This window comes from Pseudonaja textilis, chromosome 1 (assembly GCF_049901715.1).
Source record: "Pseudonaja textilis isolate UNSWEBS1 chromosome 1, rPseTex1.2, whole genome shotgun sequence".
Classification (NCBI taxonomy): domain Eukaryota; kingdom Metazoa; phylum Chordata; class Lepidosauria; order Squamata; family Elapidae; genus Pseudonaja; species Pseudonaja textilis.
Genome location: NC_141990.1, coordinates 249,723,578 through 249,739,080, shown reverse-complemented (window position 1 = coordinate 249,739,080; position 15,503 = coordinate 249,723,578). Strand labels below are relative to the sequence as shown.

The window sequence follows — 15,503 nt, the reverse complement described above, 5'->3', positions numbered from 1 at the left end:
CTTCTAACAATGAGTGACTGAGTTCTATGCTAACAATCACAAGCACTGATTTAAATGTTTATAGCAAAAATAGAGGAAGGCAAGGCTACAATTCTTCTCTGATAGCCTCTTTAGCTACAGTATGACGTAGTATATTCCTTTGCAAAACTGATTCTGCTTTTTGGGCCAATTAACAAACAAAATATTACTGATGTCCAAAATCTGACACAACTGAATCCTTTAAATGATAAGGAAATCCCTTTATAGGAGAGGCCAAACTTACCAATCAGCTATGGCAGGTTTCCTGGCATCTATGGGACCCCTATCAACGGAGAAAGCAAAGCTACAATGCCCCACAAGAGCAAGTCAACCATTGTTCTTCCAATTCCTTGTTTCAGAAGTCAATGTGATTTGTTAAGTCTGACACCCTGCTAAAACTGTGATAAGGACATCCTGCTCGTAAGAGACCAAACTTCCCAATCAGTTATACCAATCCTGCTTTACATGGCAGAAAGGGCAGTGATCAGAAATAACAAACTACATTACTCTACAAGAACATATCAATTTTATTTTTCATTATTTCCCAAATCCCAGGAAGGCAAACAAAAAAAAAGAACATTTTTACTATCTCTGCAAAATAACTATACTAAAAAAAAATGCAAAAAAAAAAAATCCTTTTGAAGATACTCAGTGGAGACTTGGCATTGACCTTGATAATAAGCTCTCCGTAAAGTTTATTATTCTTGCTATTCTGCAAAAAATGAAACAGTTGCATATGGATAAATCTTTTTTAACCTTTAACCTAATCTTGTAGTGATTCAGATCAGATCAATTTACTCTTGATTTTCAAATCATAAATTCAAACTGACTTTTGAAATTCAAACTGGAATTGAACCACAATTGATTTATACTGCCCCAATATATAGTTTCCACTTGAATTACCAAGTCCTTGGTTACCATATCAGAACTCTGTGGTCATTCAAATTCTAACAAGAATCCTTTAAATGGTAAACTTAGTAAAGAATCAAAACAAACTCTGGGCATTTCTATGGTGCAATAAAGGCTGACTTTTGAGCCAAAGTCTAGACCTAGAAAATGACAGATGATAGGACACCGGGCAAAAAGACCTGGTTTCATTTCCTGGTTCAACATGTTCATTGTCTGAGGTCCAAGAAATCTTATATTACTGCCAACATTTTGCTCCACCTCTCCCTCCTGCACAAGGGTATTTCCAGGAATATACATGGCCACAGATGGCCATTATGGTACTTTTACATACTCTTTTTCACAAATGAATATTATGTTACTTGTTAACATAGTTGTTCTCATTGCCAAAGAAATATGTTTAGCAGTGAACATTGTTTTTTTCCCATAGCTATCCCACAGATGCTTTTTCAAGAGGCAAGGAATAAAATCCTTCCATTCCCCATCATCCAGTCAGAGCTGAAGAAGCTTCTTGGATGAAAAGTGAAATATGTTGAAAGAAAAACAAGAAAGTCCAGTTGCCTCTTGAAAAAGTATCTTTGGGATAACTATGACCTGGACGACTGAGAATCTCCATAGATATTCATGTAGTTACTATAGAGCTTTATACAAGTTTAAGATATTAAGCTGCATTTACAGAGAAAATCTCTTATTAGTATTGATGAACTTCTTGTCTGTTTTGTTATAACATACATATAACAAATCACTTGGAAAACCATTGAATAATGCAAGAATAGGGATTGAAAGATACATTTTTTCTTAGATTTTACAAGTGAAGTAAACTTTGTATCCATTTAATAGCAAAATACATTCAAAGCTGGGAGTATGATAAGATTGAAATTACCTAGTGACATCATTGCCTAAATCTATTAATTCATGAATAAGTAACTTTAGGTTGGAAGTAAGTTCTTTTTTCTTGTCACTAGTTCAGAATTTATTGTCTGCTTCAGCTCTGATGACAGAAGTACTAATTTATTGCCTTTCCAGATTACATCAACATGCAAGTTTTCCTTTACTATCTGGTTACTTCATATTTTATTACTGATGCTTTGGAATCCACAAAAGATTGCATGTTTGAAACTTATTTCTTGCTTATAATTTCAGTAATATCATTCAATTACATTCAGAGGAAATAGCTTTCAATTTTCAGCACAAAGGATATTTTAACAATTCATTCCCCCTTTGTGCTGGTTTTCCCCTTGAAACTATTAAATCATCATCATCATCATCATCATCATCATCCCTATTTTTCTCTTCTGTGGATATTGACTCCAGACTCAGAACTGAATTGTGTTAATTTTCCTAGCTTTGAATGTATCTTTGCTATTGATTTCTTTTGTAGAGAAAGAGGATAGGTTCAGGGGATGTGTATACAAGACAGCTGAACTGAATACTTTTCCCAGTATTTATATTTCTTCATTTCTTTATTTTCAATATTAAAGTCACCCCAAAAGGTAACATTATTCAAATTTAAAATATTGTCTCACAGAAACTGGCTAGAATAAGGAGATTTTTTATGAAAATGGCATATTTTAAAAGCCTAAAGCTAATAAAGCTGCTGTCCAAATCCATGAGGATTTGGCTGTTGATGTTCAGATAATGGACTAAAAACAAAAAATAACAAATAATCCTCTTTTTGGTCAGTAAAGGAACCGAGTACTGAAGTAATCAAACTGAGGTGTAATTCCAGTTGTATTTGTGCTGCTTCAGTTATTTTGAGACAATCTCACTGCTGTTTTTTAATGTATTAGACAGGGCTATGAAGAGCTGGAAAGACAACTTAAAGAAGTCTTTAAAGAAAGAAGCAACATACTTCGCCAACTGTCAAAGACATCCAAAGAGCTTGAAGGAATTAAAGTAAACCTTCAGGTCAGAATTTATGCCTTTCCTCCTCCTCTACCATAGTTGTAAAATGCATTTGATATTAGCTCTGTGGATATTATTTATTTGACTCGCATGAGGGTAAAATGTGGACATATATATGTGTCCGCATGTGGATGTGGACAAATGTACCATTACTTTTTCTGCCTTTCCTCTTCACTGAGGGGTTCTTCTGAAGTGTCAGTAGAAATGCCTATATGATCTGTAATTCTGTCTTCTTGGGTGGACTTATGGCATGAAATCTTTTCTGATTATATTCAAGCAAGTATGACTAACTTACCTCCCTTCAGACCCCTCTCCACAAGAGACAGAGGTGAAAAGAATTTTGAATGGGAGCTTGCCTATTCATTCACATCAGCTCCCCTTTTTAACCCTTCTGTAGAATTATGTAATCCTTTAAAGTGAGTATTGATCTAATAATAGTGGAAGGTTTCAAGATTTAGAAGACAAAATGACATTGATCCTTCTGTTTTCTTTTCTAATTCTTGTTCCTTTCTGATCACCAGCAACATTTTTTTTAAATTCCTAAATGTGGTATGCTCAATTCCCAGTTCTTCCTAGCAATTAAACTTCTAATAGGGAATAGTTCATTTGGAGAAGACTTATGGAACCCTTCCTCCATTTGTGGTTCAGTGAGAATGCAAGTCAAAGAAATGGAGAAGACAGGAAGCTGAAGATAAAAACACTTTTAATATTTTATTTTTCATTCTTAATATCTGGCTCTGTGAGGAAAGAAAGGCATATGAGTGGAAGAACCAAAATCTTATTTTCTGTCTTAAATCCAACAGGTACTGTGGGTAAAAAGTACAACATAATATTAGACTAGGGAAAAAAGTATATCATAATATTAGACTGGGAAAACATGATCAGTCCCACCCAAGCATGATGATAACAACTAAACTTTTGCCTAATTTATTTATTCAATTTCTGGAACTACCCATCTCAGTTAATTACTCTGGGTAGTTTACAATTACATTGTGTATACTGATATTTGAGTGAATTTCATGTTCATGTTAAATAAATTTCTGCCTTATGAACCACCCAATTTGTTTGAAATGTTGTTAAGACTTGGCAATAGAAGAACAAAGTTATATCATCCTTACTTTCTTTTCTGTCATAAAATGTACTTTTCACATATAGCCCTTAATACAAAAAGTCACAATGAATAATTTTAATGGTGAAAATTTTAAGGGAGCTCCTTGGTAACACTTGGTTTCTTCCTTTTGTTATCAGTCTTTGAAAAATGATGAAGCATCAGCAAAAACCGATGTTCAGAAACTCTTGGAATTAGGACAGAAACAAAGGTATGATTCAGCATTTATTTGCCTTAACTATTATATTTTCTCATATAAACAGAAAACAGTGGTGAATTCTTACCTTGTTAAGCCAGTCAGTAAAACAAAACATTTGTATAAAAAATGGGTCATAAAAATCAACAATCTGATCTGAAACACTGGTTTCATGTTTTAAAGTTAAAAGGGGAAAAAACTTTTTGCAAGTAGTAAAGTAAACAAAAAAGAACAAGATCAGAATCTTTTTCTTGAACCAATTTTCTACATGGGAAGTTACTTCTATGATATAGTCTATTCCATTTGAAAAAAAAAATCATTTTGCATGCAAAGACCTATCATAAGAAAAACCTTTCAATTCTGAAGTCTCAATTTGTTAAAGCTAATCAGAAACTTTATTTGAGTGCATATCTTCAGGTTTATTTTATGGCAATTTCACAGTGATGGAAAATTTTACACTGTCTGGCACATAAAATCTTACAGTGGTTCTTCTCAAATGTTTAAAGCTGATAGATGCCAAATGAAACAATGTACAGGAAATCAAAAGCAAATGTCTACATTTTATAATAAGATATGTGGTTTAGAGGAGCCCAATAAGGAGCTCATTTCTTTTATGAAGAAATCCGAATGGATATATCACAACTATATATTTATACTTTCTAAATACTTTTCAACTCAAGATAGGTAAGGTAAGCAACTCATGCTTACCTGCTCAGCATATAATCTTCAAGATGAAATAGGGTTTTTTTAAACTTCTAATTATGACAGTCATATGTGGACATTGAATCAAAGCAATTAATACATAAATGAGTTAGTAAGACCAGGCTCATTATATTTCACAGTTTCTAGATTTTTCCACTGTTTGTCACATATTTAGAATCCCACTGGACAACAAAGATTTTGGCCCCTGAATACTTTTTGGGCGTATTTTATAAATTTTTGGCTATAGATGTTTTTACACTATATACACAAAATATACAGAAAACACACCTTTTAATACCTGCTGTCTATTCTGCATACTCTAGATGAAACAATCAAACAAAAACATGGAATTGTTGTTGAAGCATGGCCCAATTCTCAATGGGATGCAGCCCAGTATCAGGCTGCAACCTGGGACTTAGGGACCCCTCTCTACAGGTAGCCGTATTCAGTGACCATTTGAAGTTTTAGTGATGCTGAATAAAGATTTGCAACTAGTCCTTGTAGTTGCTGCTGTTGCAGTGTAGTTACAGAGACAAGTTCATGATTCATCCCTTGGCAATTGGCTCACAAGTATAGGTCACAAGAGCCCATGGTCACATGATTACATTTGGTGACCTATCTGCCAACTCCCAACAAGCAAAATCAATGGGGAAGCCAGAAGGAGGTTGCAAATGGCAATCACAATCTTGCAGGATTTACCTGAACATCACAACTAGAACTGCTACAATTGTTGCCATAAGTCAGTGTGGTCACATGGCTTCTCACTTTATGACTGTGTTGCTTAAGGACAGACTTGCTGGTACCAATTATTGTAATTAATGAGAGACTACCTGCACCGAATCTCTAATTCTTAGTAGTTTTGCATCTGAGTTCTAATGCCATCCATTGGCTGATGAATGCCATTACCCAAGAAAATACTGCAGATGCATGCAAGCTGAATAGCAATAGCGCTTAGACTTATGTACCACTTCACGGTGCTTTACAGCACTCTCTAAAGAGTTTATAGAGTCAGCATATTGCTCCCAACAATCTGGCTCCTCATTTTACTGACCTCGGAAGGATGGAAGGCTGAGTCAACCTTGAGCCAAACTGCCAAACTGCTGGCAGCTAGTGATCAGCAAAGTAGCCTGCAGCATTGCATTCTAACTACTGTGTCACCGCGGCTCTCTGAAGATCATCAGTCAGTGGAATACATTTGCATGCTCTTGTTTAACCTATTTTCAGCACCGATTACACTGCCTCCAAGTTTCCAAAGAGTTTCTACAAAATAGGCTTTGGTTTTTCCACTTTAGTTTATGCTTTTTTTCTTAGTATAGGTCAGGCTGAGTTTATTTTATTTATTCAGAAATTTTATTTGCTGCCATCTTGTATCCAATGACTCTAAACCAAAAAAGACATTAAAATCAACAGTAATGCACACAGTAGATAAAATCATTGACCATTACAAAGGAAAATGTGGCAGTTGGACATACAGTAGTTGAGGAGATGGGATTAGGTTTTAATTAATCAACCTTCTCCAATATGAAGCTTTGGGTCTCCAAGTCCTCTGGTATAGCCAGGTCTTAAGGCTCTCTCAAAACATCAGGAAGGTGGGAACCAATCTCACTTCAGAGAGTAAGATGTTCCAGAGGGCAGAAGACATTGCAGAGAAGGCTCCTGGTTCCCACCAGCTGAAATTCCTTGGCTGATGTGATCCTCAGCATGCCCCCTCTGCCAGCATTGGTGGTGTGGGCCAATCCCATTAGGATGAGACGGTACCTTAAGAAGCATGGATCCATACCATGCAAGGTTTCCAGGAGCATTTGCTGAAGCCATCCTGTCTGGTATTGTGGTTAGCCAGCAGCAGACGCAGATGGCTGAGGAGACCGAGGACCCTGATGAAGGGCCAGGACCACCAGGATGTGAACTGCTGCCTTCAGAGATTGGGGGAGCTGGCAGCAGTGATGAGGAGATTCCTGAGGAGCCTGTGCCAAGTGCACGTGCATGAAGGATTGCTTGGAGGAAAGAATAATTATAGCAGCACAGGCGACTCAGGAGTAAGGCTGCAAGGTAATGGCCCCTCCCTCAAGAGGATAAAAGGCAGGTTTGGAAAAGTGTTCTTTTTTAAAAAAAACAAAGTTTTTATTTTTTACAACAAACATATGAACAAAACATAAAAACATAAAATCCTCTTTCAATTATATACATACAGTGTGTCAGTTGGTTACAATCTTTTGTGCTATCCTTTTTTTTTTTTTTACCATTACTCACATGTTATATAAATTCTCACCTTATCAGTCTAGCTTGTTTGGAAAAGTGTTCTTTGAAGACAGCAAAGAAGCTCTGAAACTCAACTAGTTTGCGTTTGGAGAATTTTGTAAATTAGTTCTTATTTCTGGGTTTTTGGCAACCTTGACAAACAATTTGACAAGGCCCTTTCTTGTCGGAGCTAATTAGTGGAAAGCAGCCTTCAGAAACAGAATTCGTTATTAAACCTTAAAAGGTGGAGGCTGTTTCCTTTGTTTGTGTTTGTTCTTTGGGAACCCGGTTGGATTAGAACATCTGGAGGATCTAAGCACATTTATGCCAGCACTAGATGAAAGGGCTCTCTGCTTTCTTTGCTAGTGTAAGTCCCTCAGGAGAAGACCGAGAAAGGCTCCAGAACAAACTGAAATGGATCAGGATGGTCATACATTAGAAGTGAGAGGATCTCATTCACTTTGTGAAGATGCTTGGAGAGAAAGCTATGCTTAAAGCATCATCCAACTGAAACTTAACATAGTTCTCCTAGAGGCTGGCATTTTAGTGATACTTCTTAGAAAAAATACCCAGTTCTTAGGAATGTTATTGAGCCAATTCAGTTTGTTTCAAGAAACTTCTACAAAACTTCTACCTTTGCTGTCACCAATCCATTTTCCTTCCAATATCCCCATAATCGACCTGATCTCTCAGCCTAGGATCCATCTCTTTTCTTCCTGGTTCCACAAACTCAAATCTAGCTTTTCCTGCACAGGAATCCACATTTTTCTTCTTTGACATCCAATTTAGCATCTGTTTTTCCATTTTCATTGTCTTCTAAAATCCAGCTTTGTATTTATAGGGATAGACAGTGAAGATTTAGGAGGGGAATATGTGTGCACGATTATGTTTGGGTCCGTGAGTAGGAATGGGTTTCTGTTCATTTGCATAAAATGTGGATTCGGAACAGAGTAAATGAAAAATGAAGATCTCTCTTGGCTATGATCACATTGGGTAAATTTGGAAAGGCCAAATTTGGAAAGGACTTTACCAACTTTACATTCATCTTGCCTAACATTGTTGAGTTAAAATGAAAGGAATTTCCTTGTGCTGTATATGGCACCTTGCATTACCAAGAAAATATGGAATACAGATATAAATACTCTTGTACATTCTTTTAGGAAGTCCAAATAGGATAACACTATCATATCTTACAGTACATTATAATATTTTTGGTGCAGATATTTCAATAGGAAATAAACATTCACTAAAAGAATGCTGTGAAAGGAATTGGAAACATAGTAAGCATTTAATAGGAACAGAAGCTCACTTATATATTATAGCAGTAGCAGAATTATATGCTTAGCTGGCCATTAACACCCCATCAACAACTAAAAAACAATACACAACTAAGCACTACATAAATACTATGCATAGACTATCCCAAAGCGCACATTCTGGTGAGAAAGAAGTTTCCTGAGGATAGCAATAGCACTTAGACTTATATACTGCTTCGCGGTGCTTTACAATAATCTCTAAGTAGTCTACAGAGTCAGCATATTGCCCCCAACAATCTGGCTTCTCATTTTATCCACCTCAGAAGGATGGAAGGCTCAGTCAACAGTGAGCCTGGTGAGATTCGAACTACCAAACTGCAGTCAGCCAGCAGTCAGCAGAAGTAGCCTTATAGTGGATGTGTCTTTGGAAACACATATATATCCAATCTGATATCTGCAATAGAAACTCAATAGGCATGTGATTTGACTCATACAAAAAAAACATATCATTTCCTGACACTAATGAAGCTTAAGGTCTGCCTTTGTTTCTCTAAGAATACAAGATCATGTGTCTTTTTCTAATGATTGTTACAGAATATAATTTTGTAACTAGGGGACACCCTTTTTAAACAGGAATACTAAGAATTACATTTAACATTTAACAAGCATTTTGCTCATTTGTTTTAAAATAAAATGCAGAATGGTTTCCACTTACAATAATCTCATTCGGATTCAACACACCATTGTTTAGAGTATCTTTGCTTATGGCAATTGCACTTTTTTTTGGCCATCCAGAATTATTCAAGTGGCAATATCTTGCACAGCAGGCTTATATAGTAGATACAAAGACAGGCAATTTCCTATTTCTGAATTTTGCTAAAGGAATTTTTACTGGTATGCACTGGTTATTTTATTTAGCTTTATTAGTAAGCCACTTCAGAAAACCAGCAACAATAGCAGTTTGGTGTAATTAAAAGTGCCTTGTCATGAAATAAGAGAAAACAAAGGCATTGTTTCTTAATGGACAACTGAGATGAAGTTTGTGTTTTGTTTCTTCAATAAACTAGGGAAGAAATGAAATCGCTCCAGGAAACCTTTCAAAAACAGCTTAATGAGGCAACTGAGAAGGCAGAAAAGCAGCAAGCCACAGTAAGTGACTTTCCTCTATTATTTTCATCAATGTTTCCATGTCCTGTCCTTTTCAAATTCTTCAGACACACCTTTACAAATGGATATCGACAAGCCTAACAATTTAGGTTTCTTCTATTTTCAAATTTCAACATCTTTCCATTTAATTCAAAAATGGGTATGATATGGGTAATGGGTAATACTTGGTAATAGTTTTCTTTAAAAAAAAAAAGGAACGCAACAAAATTCTCACCAATCCCTATTCATGAACAAAGCTGCTGATCTAAACTAATTGTAAAAAAAAAAAGTGTGTGTGTGCATTTTAAAAAGTATGTGTGTGTATATTGTAGAAAGTATGTGTGTGTGTTTAGATGTATGAATATACATTCATCTAAATAGGCACATATGCATAAATTGGGGAATATTATTTAAGTAAGTACAGCATTGGATACTTTTATGAAGCATATCTTGTGATTACTAACTAACGGAATTAACCAATTCTTTGGTGATTCCAAAGGAGAACTCATTTGAGAATCTCCTATGTATTTATTTATTTATGCATTGAGTATATGTTTAGATCACCCAACTTCCATCAATGGGAGATGCTCTAAAATGAATAGCATATATCACTATGTCAGAAACATCCTGAGACATGCTATGTGTGCTTTGGTGCATGTTTAAGAAGCTTTGCTCTCAAATTTGTCATTGGTATGATAGAATGGTATTATCAAGATTGTTGGGTCTTACACAATTACCGTAATAATAACACAATCTGTTTCCATGTTATTGCATGTTATTCATTATGCAAGCTGACACAGCACATTTTGAGTATACATGAAACACATTTAGGAAGTGCATAATTGAAGACCATGTGTTTTAGAGTAGAGAACTCTATATCAAAACCCCATAATCAGTTCAGAAAAAGTAGCGGTGGGAGGGGAACCATCAATTATGCAATTAGGGTTCTTTAGCTGCATTTCATAGGTTCAGGATGGCCCACAGGGAAGGGTCATATAATTGACTCACAGGTGAAATTAGAAGCATTCATTTTAGCTAACCTACTTGATGAAAGATCACGGGGCTAGTAAATTCTGCTTTGGAATGACGATCTTTATACAATGCAGCCTTTGCCACAGATCTAATTGTAAATAGGTTGTGACGTACAGATATGCAGGGTGATTATATACATTTTTTCTCACAGTATATCTATCTATATCTATCTATCTATCTATCTATCTATCTATCTATCTATCTATCTATCTATCTATCCATCCATCCATCTGAATACAGCACATTGCACAAACAGTATTACAATAATATACTGTACCAATTTATCTAAAAAATAAAATCCATTAATATCAGTGGGCTATTCCTGAGTATAGAGCTATACAATTGCACTGAATGAAAATTACAGACATGATTTGGATCAGTGCAAGTGTTATTATTTAAAGCTACAATTAGGAGAAGGAGGGGAAAATAGCCTCTTTCCCATGACATTTAAGACTAATGTCTTGAGGGTCTTATCTGTAAAAATATCAGCACACACAGTGCAAGGGTTGAGGGTCTCCCTCCTTTTGTGGGCAATAAATTTGATGAAACACCCCAAGCTTATTACTGCAGCAATTCTGATGACTGAAATGAATTCAACTACCAAAGGTATTATAAGAAATAGACCTAAGATGTTTTAGAACAGCCACCATAAAAATGATGATAATGTGAGGAGGAGGAGGAGGAGGAGGAGGAGGAGGAGGAGGAGGAGGAGGAGGAAGAGGAGGAGGAGGAGGAGGAGGAGGAGGAGGAGGAGGAGGAGGAGGAGGAGGAGGAGGAGGAGGAAACATAATTTTCCATTCCTTCCTCTCTCAGTGTTTTGCAGCAAACCTAAAAGGCTATGTCACTAATTATATTTTGCTATTTCATGTTTGTCTTAAAACAGAACTATTCCTAGTCCCAATTTTACTTATGTGCAAACTTTCAAACTTGCAGAGATGAAAAATATACTTTAACAACCAAATTCACATGAAATATGAGGTCATGTTTTATTTCCTGAAATTTTGTTAAACTCTTTGGAAGCTGGATGCATCCATATATAATTTCAATCCAGAGAAAGACTTCCAAATGGGTGTTTTCAACTGTTTAGCAATTATCCCAAGGAATACATTTGCAGATTCAATAAAAAATATTCGTATTTTTCAGAAACTTTAAGGTTATGATATATCCTGTCTGGTTTAACTGTCTGGTTTGGTTCTGCAACCCAACAAGGCAGACACAGACTTCAGAGAATAATTAGGACTGCAGAAAAAACAATTACTACCAACCTGCCTTCCATCAAGGACATAAACTCTTTAAAATCCTACCCTCAAAATGACGTTATAGATCACTGCACAGCAGAACAACTAGACACAAGAACAGTTTTTTCCCAAATGCCATCACTCTGCTAAACAAATAATTCCCTCAACACTGTCAAACTATTTACTAAGTCTGCATTACGATTACTATTAATCTTCCCATTGTTCCTTTCACCCATCTCCTCCCACTTATGACTGTATGACTGTAACTTTGTTGCTTGTTCCTTATGATTTTGATTGACTGTTTCCTAGTATGATTTGATTGCTTATTGTACCCTACGACTATTATTAAGTGTGGTACCTTATCATTCTTGATGAATGTATCTTTTCGTTTATGGACACTGAGAGTATTTGCACCAAGACAAATTCCTTGTGTGTCCAATCACACTTGGCCAGTAAAGAATTCTATTCTATTCTATGCTATCCAATGGGGGAAAATGCCTAGAAAAGATATTATTCCAGATATTATGCCATGTAGTCCTAGAAAAACAGGTATCTTTTTTCAAATGTGGAGGCAAGTTCATGCCAACACTTATCTATGTACTCTGAACCCACTGGAGCATAGCAATCAGAAACACTGTTTAGACTGTGCCTTCTTGCCCATGTATCTATCTCCTGTCTACAACTGAGTCCTTTCAGCATTTCCAAGAAGATTCCACACCCATTTGCACTCTGATTCAGTGATGGCATAGATAAACCTCCAAGTGGCCTCAGTATCTCTCAGAATGAGTGCTAATGACCAGATGACTGGGAAAAAATGTGATACTTCCATCCCTCACCCGCTAACCCCCAATCCTGTCAGAACTGATGAAGCTTTTTGGATGACAAACAAAACATATTCAAGGGAAAAAAGAACTCCAAGGACGTTCCATTGCCTTTTGAAAAGTTCTTTTAAGACAACCATGACCTGGATGATGAGAATCTCTATAGACATAGATCAAAATAGTTTTTATTTAATGTACTCTCTAGTCAGACTCACACAGAAAGACAAAACTAAACAAAAATCCTACATGCTAAATAATGGGGGAAAGTCAGGTGGAAGGAGAAGGGGTAATACATTTAAGTTTTAAAACTTTAACACCATTTTCTCAATGATTCAGACTTCAGTTTACCATCTTGAACTGATAAGATGAATTCTCCCTTCTGTGCTGCTCTGATCTTTTTTTCGTTTCCCAAAATGCTGTTGGTTTACACAGATTTTCCCAATGAGTCATACCTAGCAGATAATTAATTATTCTTAAAGAGAAAGATAAATTGATATAGACAAATAGCCAGCTATGTCTCTTAGCTATCCATTCCTATAGCTAACTAACTGAAAATACTCTGAATTGATGAAAGCAAGTGCAACTGAGTTAGGCGGAAAAACAAATGTGGTCACGTTGCCAATTTCAAAAGCTGATACAAAAATTTATGCCACCAGATAAAGACTGAATGCACCAATTATCACTTAAACAAGAGGAAAAACTTCTACTCACCAATTCCACCTGCACTTTTTTACAATTTTGTAAACAACAAACTAAAAAACTCAAGGTCCATCCCACCCCTGATAGTACCTAATGGTAAAGACTACAATGATGACACTATTAAAGCCAACCTCTTTAACACATTCTTTGGCTCAGTATTTGTAAACAGCAATGGATCATGCCCAGTATTTTCTAGCCGAACCACAGAAACCTACAATGATCTAATACATATCAAATTTACAGAAGACAATGCTGAAAAAGCACTACACAATCTAAAACCATCTCTATCTGTTGGACTGGATGGAATATGTGCCTACTTCTTAAAAAAGCTACCCACAGCCATAGCAGAACCTCTAAGCATAATCTTTGAAAAATCTTTTAGGACCAGCTCCTTGCCTAACCTATAGTCACAAGCCACAGTCATCCCCATCTTCAAAAAGGGAGACCCCAGCCTAGTTGAAAATTACAGACCAATCTCCTTATGCTGCATCACCTGTAAAGTCATGGAATCAATTATTAACCAATCCATTATCCTCCACTTAGAGACAAACAACCTACTCTCCAATAAACAATTTGGTTTCAGAAAAAAGCTATCCTGTAATCTGCAACTCTTACACTGCAAAAATATATGGACTACACAACTCGATCAGGGCAAAGCAATAGACACAATCTACATAGACTTCTGTAAAGCCTTTGATTCAGTGGTACATGAAAAACTACTCCTAAAACTAAAATCTTATGGTATCTCTGGACACCTACATAACTGGATAGAAGCATTCCTGTCAAACAGACAACAAGTGGTCAAAATTGGGAGTGTCCTATCAAATTCTGTACCTGTCAACAGTGGTGTCCCCCAAGGCAGTGTTCTAGGACCAACTCTTTTCATACTCTACATAAATGACCTCTGTGATCATATTAAGAGCAACTGCGTTCTCTTCACTGATGATGTAAAGCTATTCAACACCACAGACAATACTGTTACCCTTCAAAAAGACCTTGACTTTGTATCAGACTGGTCAAACAAATGGCAACTTCAAATCTAAACAAATAAATGCTCTGTCTTACATATTGGCAAAAATCAGAAAATAAAATACAAGCTGTATAGTCAAGACCTTGTTGATGATCCAAGCTCTGTAAAGGACCTTGGAATACTCATCTCTAATGATCTAAATGCTAGAGCCCACTGTAACTACATAGCCAAAAAGGCATTAAGAGTTGTTAACCTAATCCTACATAGCTTTATCTCTGGTAATATCACACTACTAAATAGAGCATATAAAACATTTGCTAGACCAATACTCGAATACAGCTCATCAGTCTGGAACCCACATTACGTGTCTGATATTAACACAGTTGAGAAAGTCCAGAAATATTTCACAAGAAGAGTTCTCCACTCCTCTACCCATTGTAGAATACCTTATCCCACCAGACTTAAAATTCTAGAACTAGAAAACCTTGAATTACGCCATCTTCGGTCTGATCTAAATATGGTATATAAAATCATACATTGCAATGACTTAGCTGTCAATGAATACTTCAGCTTCAACCATAACAACACAAGAGCACACAATAGATACAAACTCAAGGTTAACCGGACCAAACTTGATTGCAGGAAATACAACTTCAGCAACAGAGTAGTCAATGTCTGGAATACTCTACCTGACTCTGTGGTTTCTTCCCCAAACACTTTAACCTTAGACTGTCTACTATTGACCTCACCCCTTTCCTAAGAGGTCTGTAGGATGCATGCATAAGCGCACCAATGTGCCTACCGTCCCTGTCCTATCATTTCTTTTCTTTTTTTAATATGTACCCATTTCATGTATTCATAACTATGTATATACTTATACCTATTATCTTGTAAGCGATTGAGAAATCAAAATAAATAAAAATAAAATAAATAAAGACTATGCCCCCTAATCAAAAAAGAGAACTTTTAAGCTCTTTAGAGTGGTACTGTAGGTCCAGGTACATTGAATAAGCATGACTTATGGGCAGTTGGGAAAAGTTCTTCATTTAGAGAACTCAGAAAGATTTTCTCTAGGATTAGAAAAAAAGAAGGGGAAGTCCAAAGCTGGCTGTCCAGTTCTACAATAATTCTGAAGGTTGTTTTTTTAAAAAAAAGAAAGTAGAAACAAGAGATTTATTTATTATTTTGTTTGAAATTACTAATTCTTAAAATGTGATTAAGACATACAAACAGTCAGAAAGGGAGCAAACCAGGGGAAAAGGTTCACA

The 15,503-nt window shown here is 36.0% G+C and overlaps 1 protein-coding gene across 3 annotated transcripts in view; it reads left to right on the top strand.

Moving 5' to 3' along the window:
* LUZP2 (leucine zipper protein 2) overlaps positions 1 to 15,503 on the top strand; it is a 418,915-nt gene that overhangs the window by 212,821 nt on the left and 190,591 nt on the right. For all 3 annotated transcript variants that reach the window (XM_087921245.1, XM_087921244.1, XM_026706368.2), the window contains exons 2-4: positions 2,715 to 2,832; positions 4,078 to 4,148; positions 9,397 to 9,478. In XM_087921245.1, coding sequence (XP_087777371.1) covers positions 2,715 to 2,832; positions 4,078 to 4,148; positions 9,397 to 9,478 — 271 coding nt within the window. The remainder of the gene's footprint in view (positions 1 to 2,714; positions 2,833 to 4,077; positions 4,149 to 9,396; positions 9,479 to 15,503) is intronic.